Here is a 16,656-nt window from a genome sequence, read left to right as displayed (position 1 = left end):
TATTCACTTGTCTATGTCTTGAGCAAGCAAAAATCTATAATCAAAACTTGACCTTCCTTTTCATAATATAATCATCAAAGTATATGCTGGTGAAGGCTGGACGGGGCGGAAAAAACAATAAATACCTCTATGGTTTCCTGTGTATCAATCAATAGTTCTTGACCCTCCATCACCACATCATCCAAATTTCCTTCATCTTTTCCGTCTTTCCTTTGCCTCATTAAAAATGCGGCTTTTTTCTTTTCTCACACTAGGTCTCTCCTCATCGTGCTTTAAAGGCTGCACACCCAGTTCAAGCAATGACGTTCAACTTGCTGATCCCGCTGGACCTGAGAACTCTCAAGAGTATGGTGCTATTCCGGCTGTTCCAAGACCCAAAGCTACAGATCCTACTGATCCCAAATTTCTAGTCGATCATGGTTATAGCCATTGGGTTTTTGGTAAGGATGGCAGCGCTATCTATTCGAAACAGTATAACAAAGATCTCGATTCCGTGCTCGAACTTTATATTGACGGGGTGAATAAAGTCTTAACTATCAAAAATAACCATCTACATCTTGAACCTCCGCACGAAAACAAACTCGATGTCGATAAAATCCTAGAATTTGCTTGCCATTACCGCAAGGTGGACTTCCACGAAACGAAGTGGATTGATATGTTTGTTCACGACAAAGATACCAGCGATGTCATCCAAAAGTATCGGAAAGATAAAGACATAGGCAGCGATGAGATCAAAGTCACACCTGATCATGCGGACTGGGGCACCTTCTCCGAGACTTCCTACTACAAGGATGCGGTCAAAATGATGCCTGGCGCTAAAATCGACAAAATTCTTATCAGAAGACAGGACTTTTGGAAGACTCATGGCAAATACCATATTGTTGTTGCCGAAGTCCTTTCGTTCTCGTATAAGAAGGAGGTGCCACAGGATGGGAATATGGCGGTTGATAGTACTGATACAGACACGACTGAAGTTGCGGCCGAGGACACCGTGAGTGCTTCCGATAAGGCTGTAGAAAGTGAGGTAAAGGCCGACGTGGAAAACTCATAGGATGGCATCCAGAGACTACATTAGAAAAGCCTGATGCGGGCGCTCTTTCAACGTCTACTGCAATGTCTACTTGAGAGCCCATCTCGGAGTCTTCTCAAGATAATAGAAAGGCTAATGCCGATGGTTACCAGCTTCAGGACTTGGCACAAAGGCTTGAGCTTGGAGGGGTCTTGTAACAATGCGATGCTAGTCTTCTGAGTGTATGCCGCATGCAAGTTCCAAGGCCTTGAGTCGAGTTTGGGTATAAGCGACGTCATTGTGTATCATGGTTTGTTTTTTTCGTCGTTTTTTTCTTGTCGACTGAATAGCTCGGGGTAATAGAATGATAGAATACCGCTCTTAGGAATGTGATGCTTTCATTGTAATGAAAAAAGAAATATCAAGGAGCTGATGCCATCGCTGGCATATTATATTTATTAGTCGAGGAACAGCTTATAGATCAGTTTTTCGTTACACAGCTAGTTTTCAGCTACAAAAGCTAGTCCAGGAAAAGACAGGATCACTACCGATACATTAATAACTTTATACATCCTGGGAATGACTGAATGACTCTAGTGTCTTTTGTCTAGGTTATCATATAACGAAGAGGCAGGATACGAGCGTTACGGCAGCATGTCCCACTGAAAAGTAGCCCCTTACGTAGTCAAGACCTTGAAATAGGCATCATGAGCTTTAAAAGATGCAGGTCATGAAGAGGCCTTGTGTGTACACATGGACAATGCAGCACACTGCGAAGGTGTGGCTATGGGCACGCGTATATGCCATAGGATCTGGAAATACCATTTTCTAGCAAAGAGCTACGTCACCTATTCCAATGAAGAAAGACCACTGCGCGTTTGGCTGAAGTGGCTTAGGAAACTAGCGAGTCCAATGATTGATAGATCGCAGCATCCAATATATAGAGGTTTGCATCATGTGTTACGTTTCTGTTTCTGGACTAGGCATGTGTATAGATTGATTTACGCATTACTCAGTCTCTTCCTTGATCTATGCTCTCTGGAAATCCATTAGTTTCGCCGTGGCTAATTGGACTTTCGAATCATACTCATACATTCCCGCCTGGTAGTGGGCCGGAGTAACTTGGACAGCGGCTTTCGAACCAACTCCGCTAACACGGTGCTTATAACCAGGAATCCGGGCTTCACACAACTGCGCTTCTAGCTACCTCGATCTAATGTACATCGTTTAATGCACAACTAAGCTTAGATCGACGGCTGGCGCTCGGCAGGCTTTGGGTGTGCTTTTGCGTCTCATTTGTGGTTTGATAGAATAAACCTCTAGCCCAAACATGGATTTTGCTGTCAAGATGTTGATGGTTGTTAATACTATGGTAGAATCTAGCAGATATAAATACCCTTGCAATGCTCTTTCGTAGTTCTTCTATTTCACAGCCTTTCATCATCACCTCCCATTGTCTACTGCTCTCTTGTCTTTCTCCCACCAAGAGCTTGTTGTCCAGCATGAAGATCTCTTCTTTTCTGCCTTTTAGCCTCCCTTTCTCGTGCTTTAGGGGCTGCACACCTACCTCTGTTGACACTTATCAGCCTGCTGAGGCAAATGGCCTAGACGCTGGTCAGTCCTTTACCCCCCAGACATCCGCAGCTATCCCTTACATGGTTTCAAGCCATGTATACCAAAAGTCAGACTCCCATGGCACTGGCATCATAGATGAGTCCGAGTTGTACATCCAGGACGGGAGAAATCTGGTTATTCAACTTTCCATTGATGCTAAAGAAAAGGTCACCACCATATACAAAAACAAACTTCACAACGACGAGATCAATGCCGAAAACATAAAGTTACATGAATTAGTTCAATCTCTTTGCATTCAATGGATGATAGACTTCACAATAATGGAATGGGCTGTCATGGACGTCCACGAAGGCGCTACCCGCAAAGCCATCCAGGATTATCGCAAAGGCAAAGAACTTCACCCCTTGGACAAAATCAGGATCACTCCCGATCGGCCAGAATGGCATATCTTTTCAGATACTCCGCACTACAAAGATGCAATCTCGATGGCGCCTGGTGAAATCGACAGAATTCTTATCAGGAGCCGGGAGCGCGAGACTGGTGACCCATGCCAACCATTGGCTTATGACGAAATCATTATGTTTTCCTACAAAAAGCCAGTCTGGATGAATGGGAATACAGTGATGCCGCCTATTTATGAGCATGAAGCGGAGCTTGCTACAGATGATGATACCCTGAGCACTACTTCTGAGGATATTACAGGGGTCTGAGAGGATGCTTGACTAAAAACTGCTTCAAGGGCGGGCCTGCAGTCTAAAGATCGATCTCCTCCGAGCCCTAAAGCTGCCCTGCCCCTCTCACGAGTTTGTAGTATGAAAAACACCTCAAATGTAATTATTTCATCGTTTTAACTTGGTGATTTATGTAGAGCATAGTTAGGGTTAATTTTACCAAAGCCTATTTTACGCGCACTTGCCTAAGATCACATTGTGAGTTATGCACTTCTTTGTAAGACCCAAACATGAACTGAGACTTCATTCTTGATTGGCTCTGTCTTAGCTTAGGGTTTAAGGGTGCTCACAAACAATCTCTATTACACGGGGCCCTTGGACAATGGGGAAATCTAACTGTTGCGTTTTATAGCAAGGCGGCTTGGGGTTTGCCCGTAGCTACTATTAATTGAATAAGAAATTTGCCATGGAAATCTGGGCGTTGATTTGCATCAAGACTTATCTCGTGGATATGCATTTTCTAAGCTTTCCTCCGGATTTTGTCATCGGACGGCTTTCGGCAAAAGATTGGGCAGTCGGACTTTGGAGTTGCCGTAGTGTAACCCGATTAGAGTGTGTAAGTGTCCTTGAACGGAGCTTAAAGCTAGAGTAATTGGGCCGCCAAAGAGTAGATTCCATCTGGAATGTCCCCTGCGCGCTCTAGCTGAGTGTACGGGATCTAATATGACTGGGCATAAGTTAGCATTCGGTGCTTCTTGACCGCAGCCATATTAGTTTTTGCTTAGAGTAGGGTATAGAAACGAGGCGCAAAGTGCCAATTTCTATGCAGATACGGGGCCGCGGCGCGGCATTGTTGGTGGGTGGAAACTAGTAGCAAAAACAGACGCTCTAAATATCCCTATGCCGCTCTGTGTGGGAGCGGGCCGTTTCTTTACTTGCCACCGTTAGACTTTCTGCTTTTTCTGGACTTTTTAAGTCTCTAAAGTCGAAGCATTATTTTCGAATGATTTTGTTTTGTGTACTTGGTCTGTCGTTCTTGTGGTTTATAGGCTACATAGCTAGTTCTACCTACGTTGCATAGCTTACTAAAGTCCTCTAGAATAATACTGCCTAGGTATTGGAGTTTGGGGTTCTGGTAATCTTCGAGTTTGAAACTGCAGGATCGTTGTTCCAGTTAACACCGAAACTTTAGAGATCATTTAGTAATGCTGGCCCTGGCTACCTAAAGGTTTGTGGCGGTGGCCTGTCGAATGTTGTGCATTCTTTGGTGAACACTATGCCGGGATCAACGGCGGAGCAGGCAGCCGAGAGTAGTCTGCAGTTCAAAAGAATCATCCAAGTTTTTTTTGCCGCGGCTTCGAGAATGAGACTAAAGTTGAAATGTAATTTTCATACCTCGCTACTGCAAAGATGTAACTAATGTGAGCTCGGGGGCTGGAACTAATAGATAGGATCTTTGAAGATAGGATCATGAGATTGAGGACCCCCAGTACTTGTCTGCAATTGCTAGGTTAGTTATGTCATCACACAAGCAGGGAGAGGGTAGTGCTATAGTTGACTTGGCTGATGAGGGTATGTCTTGGTTAGCTACTGAGAACAATCCAAATGCTCTTCTGCAGAGACTGACAGCAGCCGAAAGCGAGTAAAACAATCGAAAAATGAGAACCATGGCTTGATTATAGTTGGGACATGGTACTCGAGGGTGTGGCCCTATATTTTGTTCAAAGAGACTCTAGAGATGATTGCATTGGGAGTGAGCAATGGACGGCGCTTAATATACATTGGTGTTGGGTCCTCTGTTTCTGTTGCTACATTGATGCTTGCTATTTGAGACATGGTGAGTACTGCCGAAGCCCCGTTAACACGTAGTGAGCCCAGTATGATTAGCACAGCTTGAGCTTGATTTTGCTAGCAATGTGGAGAGGATCTGCATCTGGTCCATAAAGACTTTAGTAGAGCAAGCACCACAGACTAGGAGCATATCTCCCGGAAGTTGTGATGAGGTCTTTCTGTGGTATGTGAATACTCAACTCAGAATCTAGTCTGAAGCCCAATGTTAACCTGCACGATTGAAGACCGGGAAACTGTGGGGTTGACGGCAATAGGAAAACGATGGCAGTTTACACATGGCCGTGTACAAACTGACTAGCTCTTTGCTATCAATAGCTGCATTTGCATGCTGTTAAAGTTTTCGAGACTTTTATTTCAGTGGCCTTGTCTTGGTATCTCCTCTGATACCTTGTGGTCCCATGCTTTGTCGACACTAGATCTAGCCGATCCATTGTGCCTGATGTATCCCCGAGCCTTAATTTAAGAATCCCGCTAATCTTTGCTACTTGGTGAGTCGTTTAGATCATGATTGCATGTGGCGGGAGCTCGCTGGTAGTGGCATAAGAGCCTGCCCTGACAGCTATCTCCAGGATTTAAAGCGCGTCCTCTAGTCCTCTATTGGTACTGAACATAAAGTTACTATCTTTGAGGATAACTCAGATATCAGGCAAATTCGCCTTGAAGCCTGGCAACTGCACCAAATCTTACTAGAAATTCGATATATGTAGAAGAGAGACTTTGAGGCAACGAAGTGGGCGATGATGGATGTGAACGAACCCGAGATGATATCAAAGCTTACCCAAAGAAAAAGAGCCGCGCTCCTGAAGCGGAGTTTAGTGTTGATGCTGAGAGTGAAGAATAGAGGAAACTTTCTAAAGTCCGCTGCTACGAAGATAGGACTTAAATCGTGATGCACGTATAAGGAATCAACATCAGGGACTGATAGAGCCGATGCCAATCTTTCTGATGGACCTTCTGAGCATGACGGTGAGAATAACATGAAGATGGCAAGCATAGGCTTTAGATAATCATCCAGGTATCTTGCATGATTTACTCAGGCTTGCTTCGCGATATTTGCCTGGAAGCCAGCACATACATAAACATGCCGTCAACTGCCATCCACTCACCGCTCTACATCCAGCCTAGCAGCCACCAGTTTGATTTAGTATCATTTGAATATTTTCTAGCTTTCTCCCAGATCAATCATCGGGTTGATAGTGATGGCATCAAACATCCTTGCTGTCATTAATTTCTCAGCACAGGTAGATGGACTTTGTCTGACGCTACCGTAGCCCGCAGTAACAAGACGGGCGTCTACAGAGACGGCTAGAACGCCCCCTCGCCAGAGCTAAAGAGAACATGAGTAGCTAGCTACTAGAGCGCTCTTGGGGCAATCGTAGACACAGCCTAGTAACAAGATGCTTTCAATATGCTTCACAAACGCACGGCTAGCGCGGACTTTATGCATACCTTGCTTTTTTCTGTCTCTCTACTCTACATGATAATTTGGGTCTTGGCAGAGAAGGCAGAGAAGACAGCGATGGACACATTCGGAGTTATGGGCCACAGGCTCACAGGCTACTCTAGTTGTGACTAGATGGCTCCTCCTCTCCTGGTAGAAATGAACACTCTAGGATAACGGGATATTCAAAAGCCATAGCCATGGCTGTAGTCAAGAGAGCTGGCCTCTTCATGGATAGCCAAACAAGCAGGCTGACCCGTACTAGTTTATCAGCCACCTCCCGAACGCCTTTCGTCCTTTCTAGGGCTCTGTCAGTGTCACTAGTCAGCACCTGGGCTCGGACTGGCTTCCTATCTATACTTGACACATGGACCCCCCCCCCCCCCCCCCCACCTTGGAAACTGACAACTTGGGGGTTCTATAGTGGGGCCTGTCAGCGTGCTGCAAACCACTAACCAGTGATGCTTTTAGCGGCCAAAGCAGTGCTAATGCTACTAGTTTTTGTCAGCAGCACACCAACCACACTATAAATAAAGACGAACTAAACCGCCAATCGCTACTAGAATTAACTTACATAAAACAAATCAAAACGGCATTTTTTTTCTTTTTTTGACTTGCATGGGATGAGCTGCTCTTTGTCAGAACATGACTAAGCAGACATGGAGGAAAGGACACGTAATCATAAACCCAAGTATAATATCTCATAGTCGAAGTACTCAGGGGTGGACTGAGGAGAGAGAAAAACCAATCAATACAAGCAATTCTACAACACTCTTATTGCTCCCCCTAGAATGTTGTCGGAAATCGGCTTGTCACATGTGTCAATGCAGCTTATGAGCCGTAAAGCCAGCCCTTAGCCCGTGAACTCAAACTTGCTACGGACAAACGTGTGAGTCTTGTTGTTTTTGCATTGTTATCTTGCCTGAGCTTAGTCTTGTGCCCTGCTGCTTACTAGGTAGTGTTCAGCTAGGCATTGCCTAATCATAGTCTAGCATTACGTCTTCCGTTTTGTTCGCGAGACAAAAAGTCTGGCCAAAGCTTTGAAGGCCCTTATCCCTAATAGCGATGACATGCGTGTGCGTTGTGTTTTCTAGGACTACCCTCAGGCAGCGTTTAGTCTGCCCTACCAGGGCTTGACTTTATTCCGTCTGCCGTCGTGTGTCGCTCGTGGCGCATGAACGTTGCTGCAGGAAGGCAAAGACCATCATCTGGTGCCCGGCATTCTCTAGCTATTTTGTTGTTTTCCGTGGTCCCCGAGTAGGCCCCCAGGTGGGTTTCGCACTCGTTCTCAATAATCAACACAGAAGGCTAAAATGTGGAAGATGATGGCGGAGTGTGAATTAACGGCTATGAGAAGCGAAACAATAAATACCGCTCTGATGCCTACCTACCCTACATGTGATCTGATGTCTTCCTGTCTTTCTATCCCCATCATTTCTTGTTCTTCACTACGTGGACTTTCTACTTGCCCCCTTTGTGCTTTGTGTCAACCGCCCATCATCCAACATGAAGTTCTCTCCTATGATGTGTTTTTGCCTGTCGTGGTCGTGTTTGAAAAATAACATGGAAAATGATGAGTCTGATGAGCTTGTTGCGCCCGCATCTATCTCGGCTTCCATGTCTGTTGATCCCACATCTATCTCGGCTTCCACGTCTGTTGAGCCCACATCCATCTTAGCTTCCATGTCTACTGAGCCCACAGCTATCTCGGATCCCAAGCCCACCAATCCCGATGATCCCTACTACCTATCGAAGCGCGGCTATGGCGCTTGGCATCTCGATGGCGGTGGCATCAAGGTCTATTCCGAACGGTATGGCAACCCCGCTGCCTCCAACCCGGTGTCCGGGCCCTACGTCAACCCCACTGCCTCCAAACCGGTGCCCGAGCAGTACGCCAACCCCGCTGCCTCCAAGCCGGTGCCCGAGCAGTACGTCAACCCCGCTGCCTTCAAACCGGTGTTTCACGCATACCTGGACAAAGACCACAAAGCCGTTACTATCTACAGTAACAACCTGGACCAAGAAAGCGCCAGTGAGAACAACTTAGCACCCTTTCAAATATTTAGGGCTCTTTGTTTTCAAAAGAGCATACATTACAAGACTATGGAGTTGGTTAACATGGATGTCAATGACCCGACTACCCGCAAATTCATCAGAAACTACCGTAAGAGTAATCGCCTTGGCTCTGATAGAAAGATCGAAGTCACCCCAAGCCACGAAGACTGGAAAATGTTTACCAGCATTTTCTACTACGACCATGCAGTCCAAATGATTTCTTGGCTCGAAATCGATAAAATCACTATCGAGCAACAGAAACGGGAGATCCAGAGACCCGGCCATCCGTCCGCGGTTGTCGAAGTCATGATGTTCTCCTTCAAGCAGTCAGTGCCGGAGGATAAGAACATCGCTATTGATCCTATCGATCAGCATGCTGCTGAACTTGCCGCTGAGGACAACCTAAAAGCTGCTATAAAATCTGCTGAAGATGTTTCAGGAGCTGACTTCAAGACTGTTTTGGATGCTATGGCAGCAGACTCTGGCTTGTCCCCCGATGACTCCGAAATGACTAACCTGAAGGAATCTGGCTCGGAGGATGACTTTGAGTTTCCCTCAGAGTCTGCTATGCCATCCTCTTGAAAGTTTCTCTGACGTGCTCACTCAAAGAGGCGCGATAGCAAATCCAGACTATGAATTTCTGAGCAAGACCTTTACGTATAAAACGATATCCTTTATAGATTGAAATAGATCACTTTAATGAACCACCCTTACTTCCAAATCATATAAACCCGAGATCCATTCACATTGGAGTATCATGACGTAGCCTAGCATTGGAAGATTACAAGAGGAGGAAACCAGAACCTGGCGCTTATACGGTTAATGTCCAGCTATAAAAGTCGATCAACACACGACTAACCACACATATTAGCCCTGAAGCTGCCAATCTCCCGAGTCCCTTTATCACTGTTGTTCAGGTGTTTATGTCTCCATCCATGCTCGACAAAAAGCTTGTGTTTCAGGCCTACTGGACACACAGCGCGAGAGGCAACAAAATCGGACTTGGAGAGTGCCGGAAGCGTTGCCTAGAGGGCGAATTTTGCAGCGCCTCAAGGTTTTCCATCTTGAGCTTGTTTATTCCGGTTGTTTTGCCCGAGATGAGTAGTTCTTGGCGCCTGCATCCTGTACATTGCTTGGTTTACAAAGCTCCTTGCAACGTAGCCCCCATGATCCCCAAATGTAAGTTGTCTCTCCAGCCCACGCTGTGGCCATTCACAGGCCCTATCCACGCCCGAACAGAGGCTTCTACCGAACCAAACGGCCAGCCCTTCACATAGCTCAGCCAGCCTAAGGCTAGTTGTCGTTATTCTGCTCCATAGGCTTTGATCCATTTATCCCTTGGGCGATTCAGCTGGGTCTATGAAGAGCACGTACCAAATAGGGGAATAGGTGATCTCCGTTGCAGGCATATTTTTTGCGAGAGATCCCGAGAGTCCCGAAAACTACGAGAAGCCAGGCAGTCGGATATAGGCTGTTTTGGAGCCCGAGACGTTCTGATCATCCCTATTCCCCTGGCGAAGAGACCAACCAAACAGTGAATGTCAGGATGTTAGGACCCTGTTCCTGTGTCTATTTTTGGTCGTATCAACATGACCCAGAGTAGCGGTCCGTCTAGACAGCGAGCAGATTAAGTCGTTAGTAGACATATCGCTTATTTTGGCTATGGTTCTATATGCCGAAGATCCTGAGTGTGCTCCCTTCTTTGGCTTAAAACGTGCTATGTAGTGTGCTAGATGTATTACTGAAAAGGCAGGCCATTCATTAAGTAGGCCTAAATTTTACTAGCATCAGATCAGCCTAGTAGCCCTAAACCCGATGTTTCAAGGTTCTATAATAATAGGGCTGGTTCTCTGATTTCTCCCTGGCTTCAGCTTTAACGACAGGGTCTCTCGGCTTAGGCAAGCCAGTAATTACGACTCGTGGTTTTTGTGAGGCCTATAAAAAAGGCTCTATTCCAGAGGGGTGCAAAGAGAACCAACCAAGTAAGACTGCTGTAATGAAAAAAAAGATGAAAAAAAAGATGAAAAAAAAGATGAAAAAAAAGATGAAAAAAAAGATGAAAAAAAAAGAAAAGAAAAAGAAAAAAAAAAGAGTAACTTCACAAAATTCACCCTTTCTTATTGGGCTATTTGGATTTCCCTTGGCCTTGGCTGGAAAAGAAAATGAATCTCCTCCCCCAAAAAAAAAAGAGAATAGAAACCCCCCCCAGAACCATAGTTTGAGTTCTATTATAGCTATAGGGTTCATCATCGTTCTAGAGTGCAGCTCAGCTGACAGCGAGGGAAGACCTTTGCTGGGCAATGTGCAGCACACCCGCTCCCGCTGCTGAATCCCGCCCCCGCTGTTGAATCCCGACCCATTAACTGTTTTGGAGCCTGAGCTTCGCTAATTATAGGGTCGGCTTGGCTGCGCTTGGGTATTCGTGCTTTACTAGCCATCCAAGCCGATTAAAATCGGAAGCAATTCCAAGTGGAACCTTCAAATACTCTCGCAGTTTCTACAAGGCAGGACACCTGTATCTGTGAACTTGCATGCCATTAGTCCGATTTCTAGCGCTTATCTCGTCCATGATCCCATCCCGTCCGTATTCCTTGCCCTAGACAGGCGAAAATTGATGGCAAAACCTTGATCAACTAACTCTTCGTGGACTGTGGCTGGATGGAAGCCTACGAGCTAGCACGGATCACCAGCGGGCGGTTCGTGGGTTGGGTCTGCTGATTATCTGTTGTTTTCTGTCTGAGAACCTAAGCAGCGTCACGGACTTGTATTTATTGTTATTTTTTCTATTAGTTACAGCATGCGAGAAATTAAGAAGGAAAAACCTCAAAGTAGAAACTCGCATTCAAAGCAGCGCAGCAGAGAAATGCTCGGCATAACCAGTGTATAGGGCTGTTCCTACACCTTCTACGCTGCCGTGATTTCCTACACGTATGTTTCCTTCTGCATTCTATTTATTACGAAATTATTAGACATGTGAATTTTTTCTTATTGGACACCGCTCTAATGCGGGAGGGGCTACCTAACAGTAACTATTAGGAGGACGTACTCAATGTCGTATGAAGAAGAAGAAGAAGGAGAAAGAGTGATTGTTGATGACCTATCTATCTAAGTCTAGCCCGAGGAGCGGATCTCAGCTGGCTTATATATCCATCACTATCTGATACTAACCCTAACGTTTGGACGAACTGGATCAGGGTCAGCAATCTTGGTAACCCTGACTTAGGTTACTGACACCGAATCTGTCCACCTTGTTTGAACTATACTAAAATCACTGCTGCTACAACCACCTCTCACAAAAAGCCCTACTAACTCGGTGGCCATGGCTTGGGTACTCTGTATGCTTGTTATCACAGCATCTAATCTTGTCCCGAGCATCATAGAAGCGCACGACTCGTATGCTTACACTAAGTGCAAAGATGTGCTCCAGGGCTTCACATCTTCAACTCCTTGCATTAGCATTATTCTATCCTCCATGTCCTTCAGGACTTCGACTGACTTGCAGTGCCTTTTGCTTAAGATACTAATTACAGAGTTGGGGACTTTTATGCTGAGCAATGTTGAGCAGTGGTCTGGCCCAAGACTCTACATATATTGGTGTCCAGCCAAAAGTTTGGCCTTGCGCTGTAGCTAAGCTGTAAGTTCCTGTATGGTCAGCCGCCGTTTTTTTCGTGATATGATGAATAGGCGGCCATCTGTATGTATAAATAGCCATAGCTATGTCTTTGAGTACCAGCCTAAAGCCCGCCAGTGCCATGGTTATTCGCTATAATGGGTCATCCCGTTGTGATGGATCAACCCTCAGTTCTAAGACAGGCTTCTTGATCCGAAGAATCGCGCCGTCAGATCTTTTATCACACGCTTTTATATCTATAGGTCTCAAGGTTCCTACATTCGAATACATTGACAGCCCTCTAGAGCTAGCACCGGGGATCCGTAATGTGGTACCTTTTTACACACAACAATCAAGTGGCGTGATAAAGATGGCCGCAGTGATAAGGGCCTTCTGTCCATAGTCTCAACTTATTAAGAAGCAAGTCCCCCAGGGGAAAACGTCGAAACTGACACATTGGCCGGATCGGCACCTTGGGCATTTCAACGTCACTAGCCCGTTGCACCACGTCTGTAACCTACTGGCTGGGCGACAACTAGAAAGAAACACACAACGTTTATTTGGGGATTACTACTGCAGCAAATCCCTACACTGAAACTGAGGGTTCCTTCTTTGCGATGTTTATAGGTCGCCTCCGTAGTTACTCGGCGCAGGAGTATGTCTGAGATTAGGGAGATGTAATATACTGGGTCATATCTTACACAGTTGCCTCTTGTACATGCTCACATCTGGGCTCCAAACTTGATGGATACCGTTTGGCTCTCTATATCATACCAAACATCTCTATGACCTCTGCTATAAGCCAAGATCTTTGCAAGTCATCTATTTCCCCAATCAGTAGTTTCATTATGTAGACAAGCTAGCAGGATGTAATATAATGCATTGTACTGGCAGAAAGTTGTAAATGTAGATCCTACCATCATCTGTTCAGCTACAAGAGTATTGGGATCCCGAAAAGAATGGATATCTTCGCCTATCTGGTCGATATCACGGCCTATAGCCAAGCATGTCTCAAGAACACCTTGCTTTCTACCTATATATGAGGCGTACCCCAGACAGGCCTACAAAATATGCCTACTATGCATGCTTAGGGGGTGCTGGGCTCCCCTTTGTTTTGACGGACTTACTTGCACCAATTTTGGTGCAGCTGAGTGTCAGCGCTAGCTAAGGGGGAAATGTGGTTCAGCCAAACTTCCATTGCTACGGGTTTCTTGCGACAGCCTGCTGGTGACGTAGAGTGACTCCTGGGATACTTGGGGACATGATGAGAGCCATAGTCAACTTCACTGGCCGTTTCCTTTTGGCAAGCCAAGTTGACTCTCCTTCTGCTAAGCTTCGCTAAAAGCGACTACATAAACCCACAAGTAGCTACAATGTAGCCCACAAACTACTCCTCTTACTGGGTGCTAGATATTCTAGATGAAGCGTAGGACACACGACAAGCGCAATACTAGAAATCAGGCGCCTGTCTGCGCTCCAGTTTACAGTCTGCCATGTCCCTGACTACAAAGACTGCGCTGTTGGATAGAAGTATATGTAGAGGATAAATCAGCAAGTCTTGAACATCAGGGTCAATCATGCGACCTCATCACAATCATAGTTTACAGCTTCAATCATTCTTTGAGCAGCTAGAGAGATTTACCTGACTGCGAGGTCAATTGCAAGAGACTAGAAAGCAAATGACAGGTTGCCCAATTGTTATCAAGATAGTCAGCAGGCATAACCTTACCATATGATGTCCATGGTGTTTCTTAGATCGAACTGACCAATGAACGAGAAAACGTCTTTTGGGCACTCTTCAGATCAATAAATCGCCGCTACAAAGACACCGGTACGAACGCAATCTAGTTCACCACTGCTTCGGGAATCAGATCGAGGTAAAAAGAGCATTATTATCCATCTTCTTCCGCTGGATAACGTATATGATAAGCGAGCGACGCAGATCAGTGACCGACGCACTTTTCCCTCTCACATCATAGATTCTTTTCTATCAGATATTTCTCAACCACCAATAATGCCAGAACCCTCAACTAAAGCCAGGACCCTTCTTGCCCTCCAGGCCGTTCAAAATGATCAAAAGTTAAGTATCCGGCGCGCTGCAAAGGTGTATAATGTCCCCGAGCCTAGGCTACGTCGCCGTAAGGGCGGCATTCAATCGCAACGTGATTCTGTCCCGAAATCACGGTTACTATCTAATCAGGAAGAGGAGATATTAGTCAAATTCATTCTTGACCTAGATTCGCGAGGGTTTCCCTCACGACTATCATATGTGGAAGATATGGCGAACTCTCTGCGTCCCATTAGATGATATCTGGAACTTTGATGAGACTGGCTTTATGATGGGCTTGATTGAGCCTGGAACAGTCGTTACAAGCTCCCACAGGCGAGAAAAACCAAAGCAAGTACAGCCTAGAAACCGCGAATGGATTACTGTGATCGAGGGAATTAATGCGGACGGTCAGTCGATCCCGCCGTTTATCATTGGTGCAGGCAAAGATCACCTTGCCAATTGGTACCAAGGATGCGACCTCCCCGGTGATTAGGTTATTGCATTGAGCGAAGATGGATGGACTAATAACAAGCTGGGTCTTCAGTGGCTAAAGCACTTTGATCGGGCCACAGCTAAGCGAACGAACAGTCGCTATCGCCTCTTGATCCTTGATGGTCACGAAAGTCACCACTCCGTCGAGTCAACAAATAGAGCATTTGATCAGATGCTCTATAACCCACATTTGCAAGACCGAGTTCTTTCCTGCCCTTCACACCGCTCACCAAGCTGCCATTACAGAAAGCAATATCAAGGGAGGTTTTAGAGGAACTGGGCTTGCTCCCTTTGACCCAGAAAATGTCATCTCGAAGCTTGATGTTCAGTTACAGACTCCGACGCCTCCCACAAAGGTCACGATACCATCGACCCCTTGGACTGCAAGGACCCCAAAGACAGTGCTAGAGGCCCAATCGCATTCTAATTATCTGCAAAGAAGGATTGGAAATCATAAGAGCAGCTCCCCCGAGTCAATAATTGAAGCTGTGAAGCATTTTGAGGGGGCAACAACTGTTAGTATGTATGAGATGGTCTTACTACAGGAAATGGTTCGACAACTTGAACAAGAGGATAAGAGAGTAGGGCGGCGCCGGAGGGGAAAAAGGACTAGGATGCAAAAAGAAGGGCCCGTGACTATAGGGGAAGCATTACAATCAATTGATCAGATAGATATTGATGCACAGGTAGCAGCTGAATCCTCAAGAGGTAGTCGCGGAAGGTCACAAGGGGCAAAGGTTCGGCAGTGTAGTATTTGCAGAAAGACCGGACATAATGTAAGGACCTGTCAGGAGACAATTGAGGTCAACAGAGAATAGTATAGTGATTAATTTTAATTGATTAGATAGATTGTGGTGTTTCTATTGCGAATTTAATTCAGAGGGTTGATAAGAGTGCGTCGCTCGCTTGTCATATACGTCACACTATTAGAAGAAAGACTAATGCTGTGGGGAGACATCTAGACAACGCGGCAATATGCTTATCTGTCAGCTGCAGGGGGGACCATTTTTGCCTTTTATCGTTTGATTACCAGGTAGCCAAACTAAGACAGGACGAGAGTAGACACAGTACATTGTCACTGATGTGGTCCGCACTGGATCCAGCATGTTGGATACAGCTCTCCGTACAGGTTGCCCCCCCCAAGTTACTGTGTGAATTATACAAACTTTGTTGTAATAAGAAGCATAAAGAGACGTTGGCTCTTGACGTAGAGGTCTAGCTGTCCTAAAACACCATTGTTTGTTACACCACGATATGTCTAGTTCTCTCTGGAGATTAGCCTAGTTGAGTCACACCCAACACATACATAAAGGGATACTTGAGCAAAAAGTATTTTCACATTGTCAATGCCGCCTGTAGTGTGTCGAACCTTTCAAATTACAGTGCTATTGGGGTTACAGAGCCTAGGAATCTATGATGATGCTGTGCACTAGTTGGGTCCTTGCTCACGGTCGGTTCCTCCTTGTGACACTAGCTTTAGAGATGAGGGATTTTATCTGCCTGTTCTATCATGTGGTGACTTCTGGTCGCTTTATGCTTGATAAGTATTATAGAGACCGGCCCGTTATAGGTTGGGACTGATAGCCTGCTGTTGGATTACGGGGACTTATCGTGATGTTCATCACACGATCACAGGTTTGGCTCACATCCAGAACCGGGCCTTCGGATAACAGCAAGCCACTGTCACATGTAGGTTCTGAAGAAAGCACGTGTGTTTGAAAACGAAGAAAGAGAATTTGCTCAGCGACAGCTCTGCCCATTATATCCTCTGTATCTTTCAGCGGCCCTTGCAAAAAAGCGGTTGAACTGGAAAGTATTTTCAACCCAATCTGTGAAGCGTCTGATGGGATGATATGGATGATATATCATTATTGGTAGACTGAGGCTGGCCTGGTAGTAGAG

General features: G+C 45.7%; 3 protein-coding genes across 3 annotated transcripts; all 3 read left to right on the top strand.

The window, feature by feature from the left end:
- Positions 1 to 226: 226 nt before the first annotated feature.
- On the top strand, positions 227 to 1,051 carry HOO65_030453 (uncharacterized protein; the record flags this gene model as incomplete). Its single annotated transcript, XM_071000421.1, has 1 exon — positions 227 to 1,051. The coding sequence occupies one exon, from the start codon at positions 227 to 229 to the stop codon at positions 1,049 to 1,051; it is 825 nt and encodes a 274-aa protein (XP_070860132.1).
- A 1,460-nt stretch (positions 1,052 to 2,511) lies between these two features.
- On the top strand, positions 2,512 to 3,294 carry HOO65_030452 (uncharacterized protein; the record flags this gene model as incomplete). The annotated part of the gene is made up of 1 exon (XM_071000420.1): positions 2,512 to 3,294. One exon carries the CDS (start codon positions 2,512 to 2,514, stop codon positions 3,292 to 3,294), a length of 783 nt encoding a protein of 260 aa, XP_070860131.1.
- Positions 3,295 to 8,053: 4,759 nt separating this feature from the next.
- On the top strand, positions 8,054 to 9,184 carry HOO65_030451 (uncharacterized protein; the record flags this gene model as incomplete). The annotated part of the gene is made up of 1 exon (XM_071000419.1): positions 8,054 to 9,184. The coding sequence occupies one exon, from the start codon at positions 8,054 to 8,056 to the stop codon at positions 9,182 to 9,184; it is 1,131 nt and encodes a 376-aa protein (XP_070860130.1).
- Between the last annotated feature and the right edge of the window lie 7,472 nt (positions 9,185 to 16,656).

The sequence above is a fragment of the Ceratocystis lukuohia genome (assembly GCF_044167205.1).
Source record: "Ceratocystis lukuohia strain C4212 chromosome Unknown Supercontig3_pilon, whole genome shotgun sequence".
Taxonomy (NCBI): Eukaryota; Fungi; Ascomycota; class Sordariomycetes; order Microascales; family Ceratocystidaceae; genus Ceratocystis; species Ceratocystis lukuohia.
The sequence above is the reverse complement of the archived record's forward strand: the minus strand, read 5'-3'. Positions and strand labels throughout refer to the sequence as shown.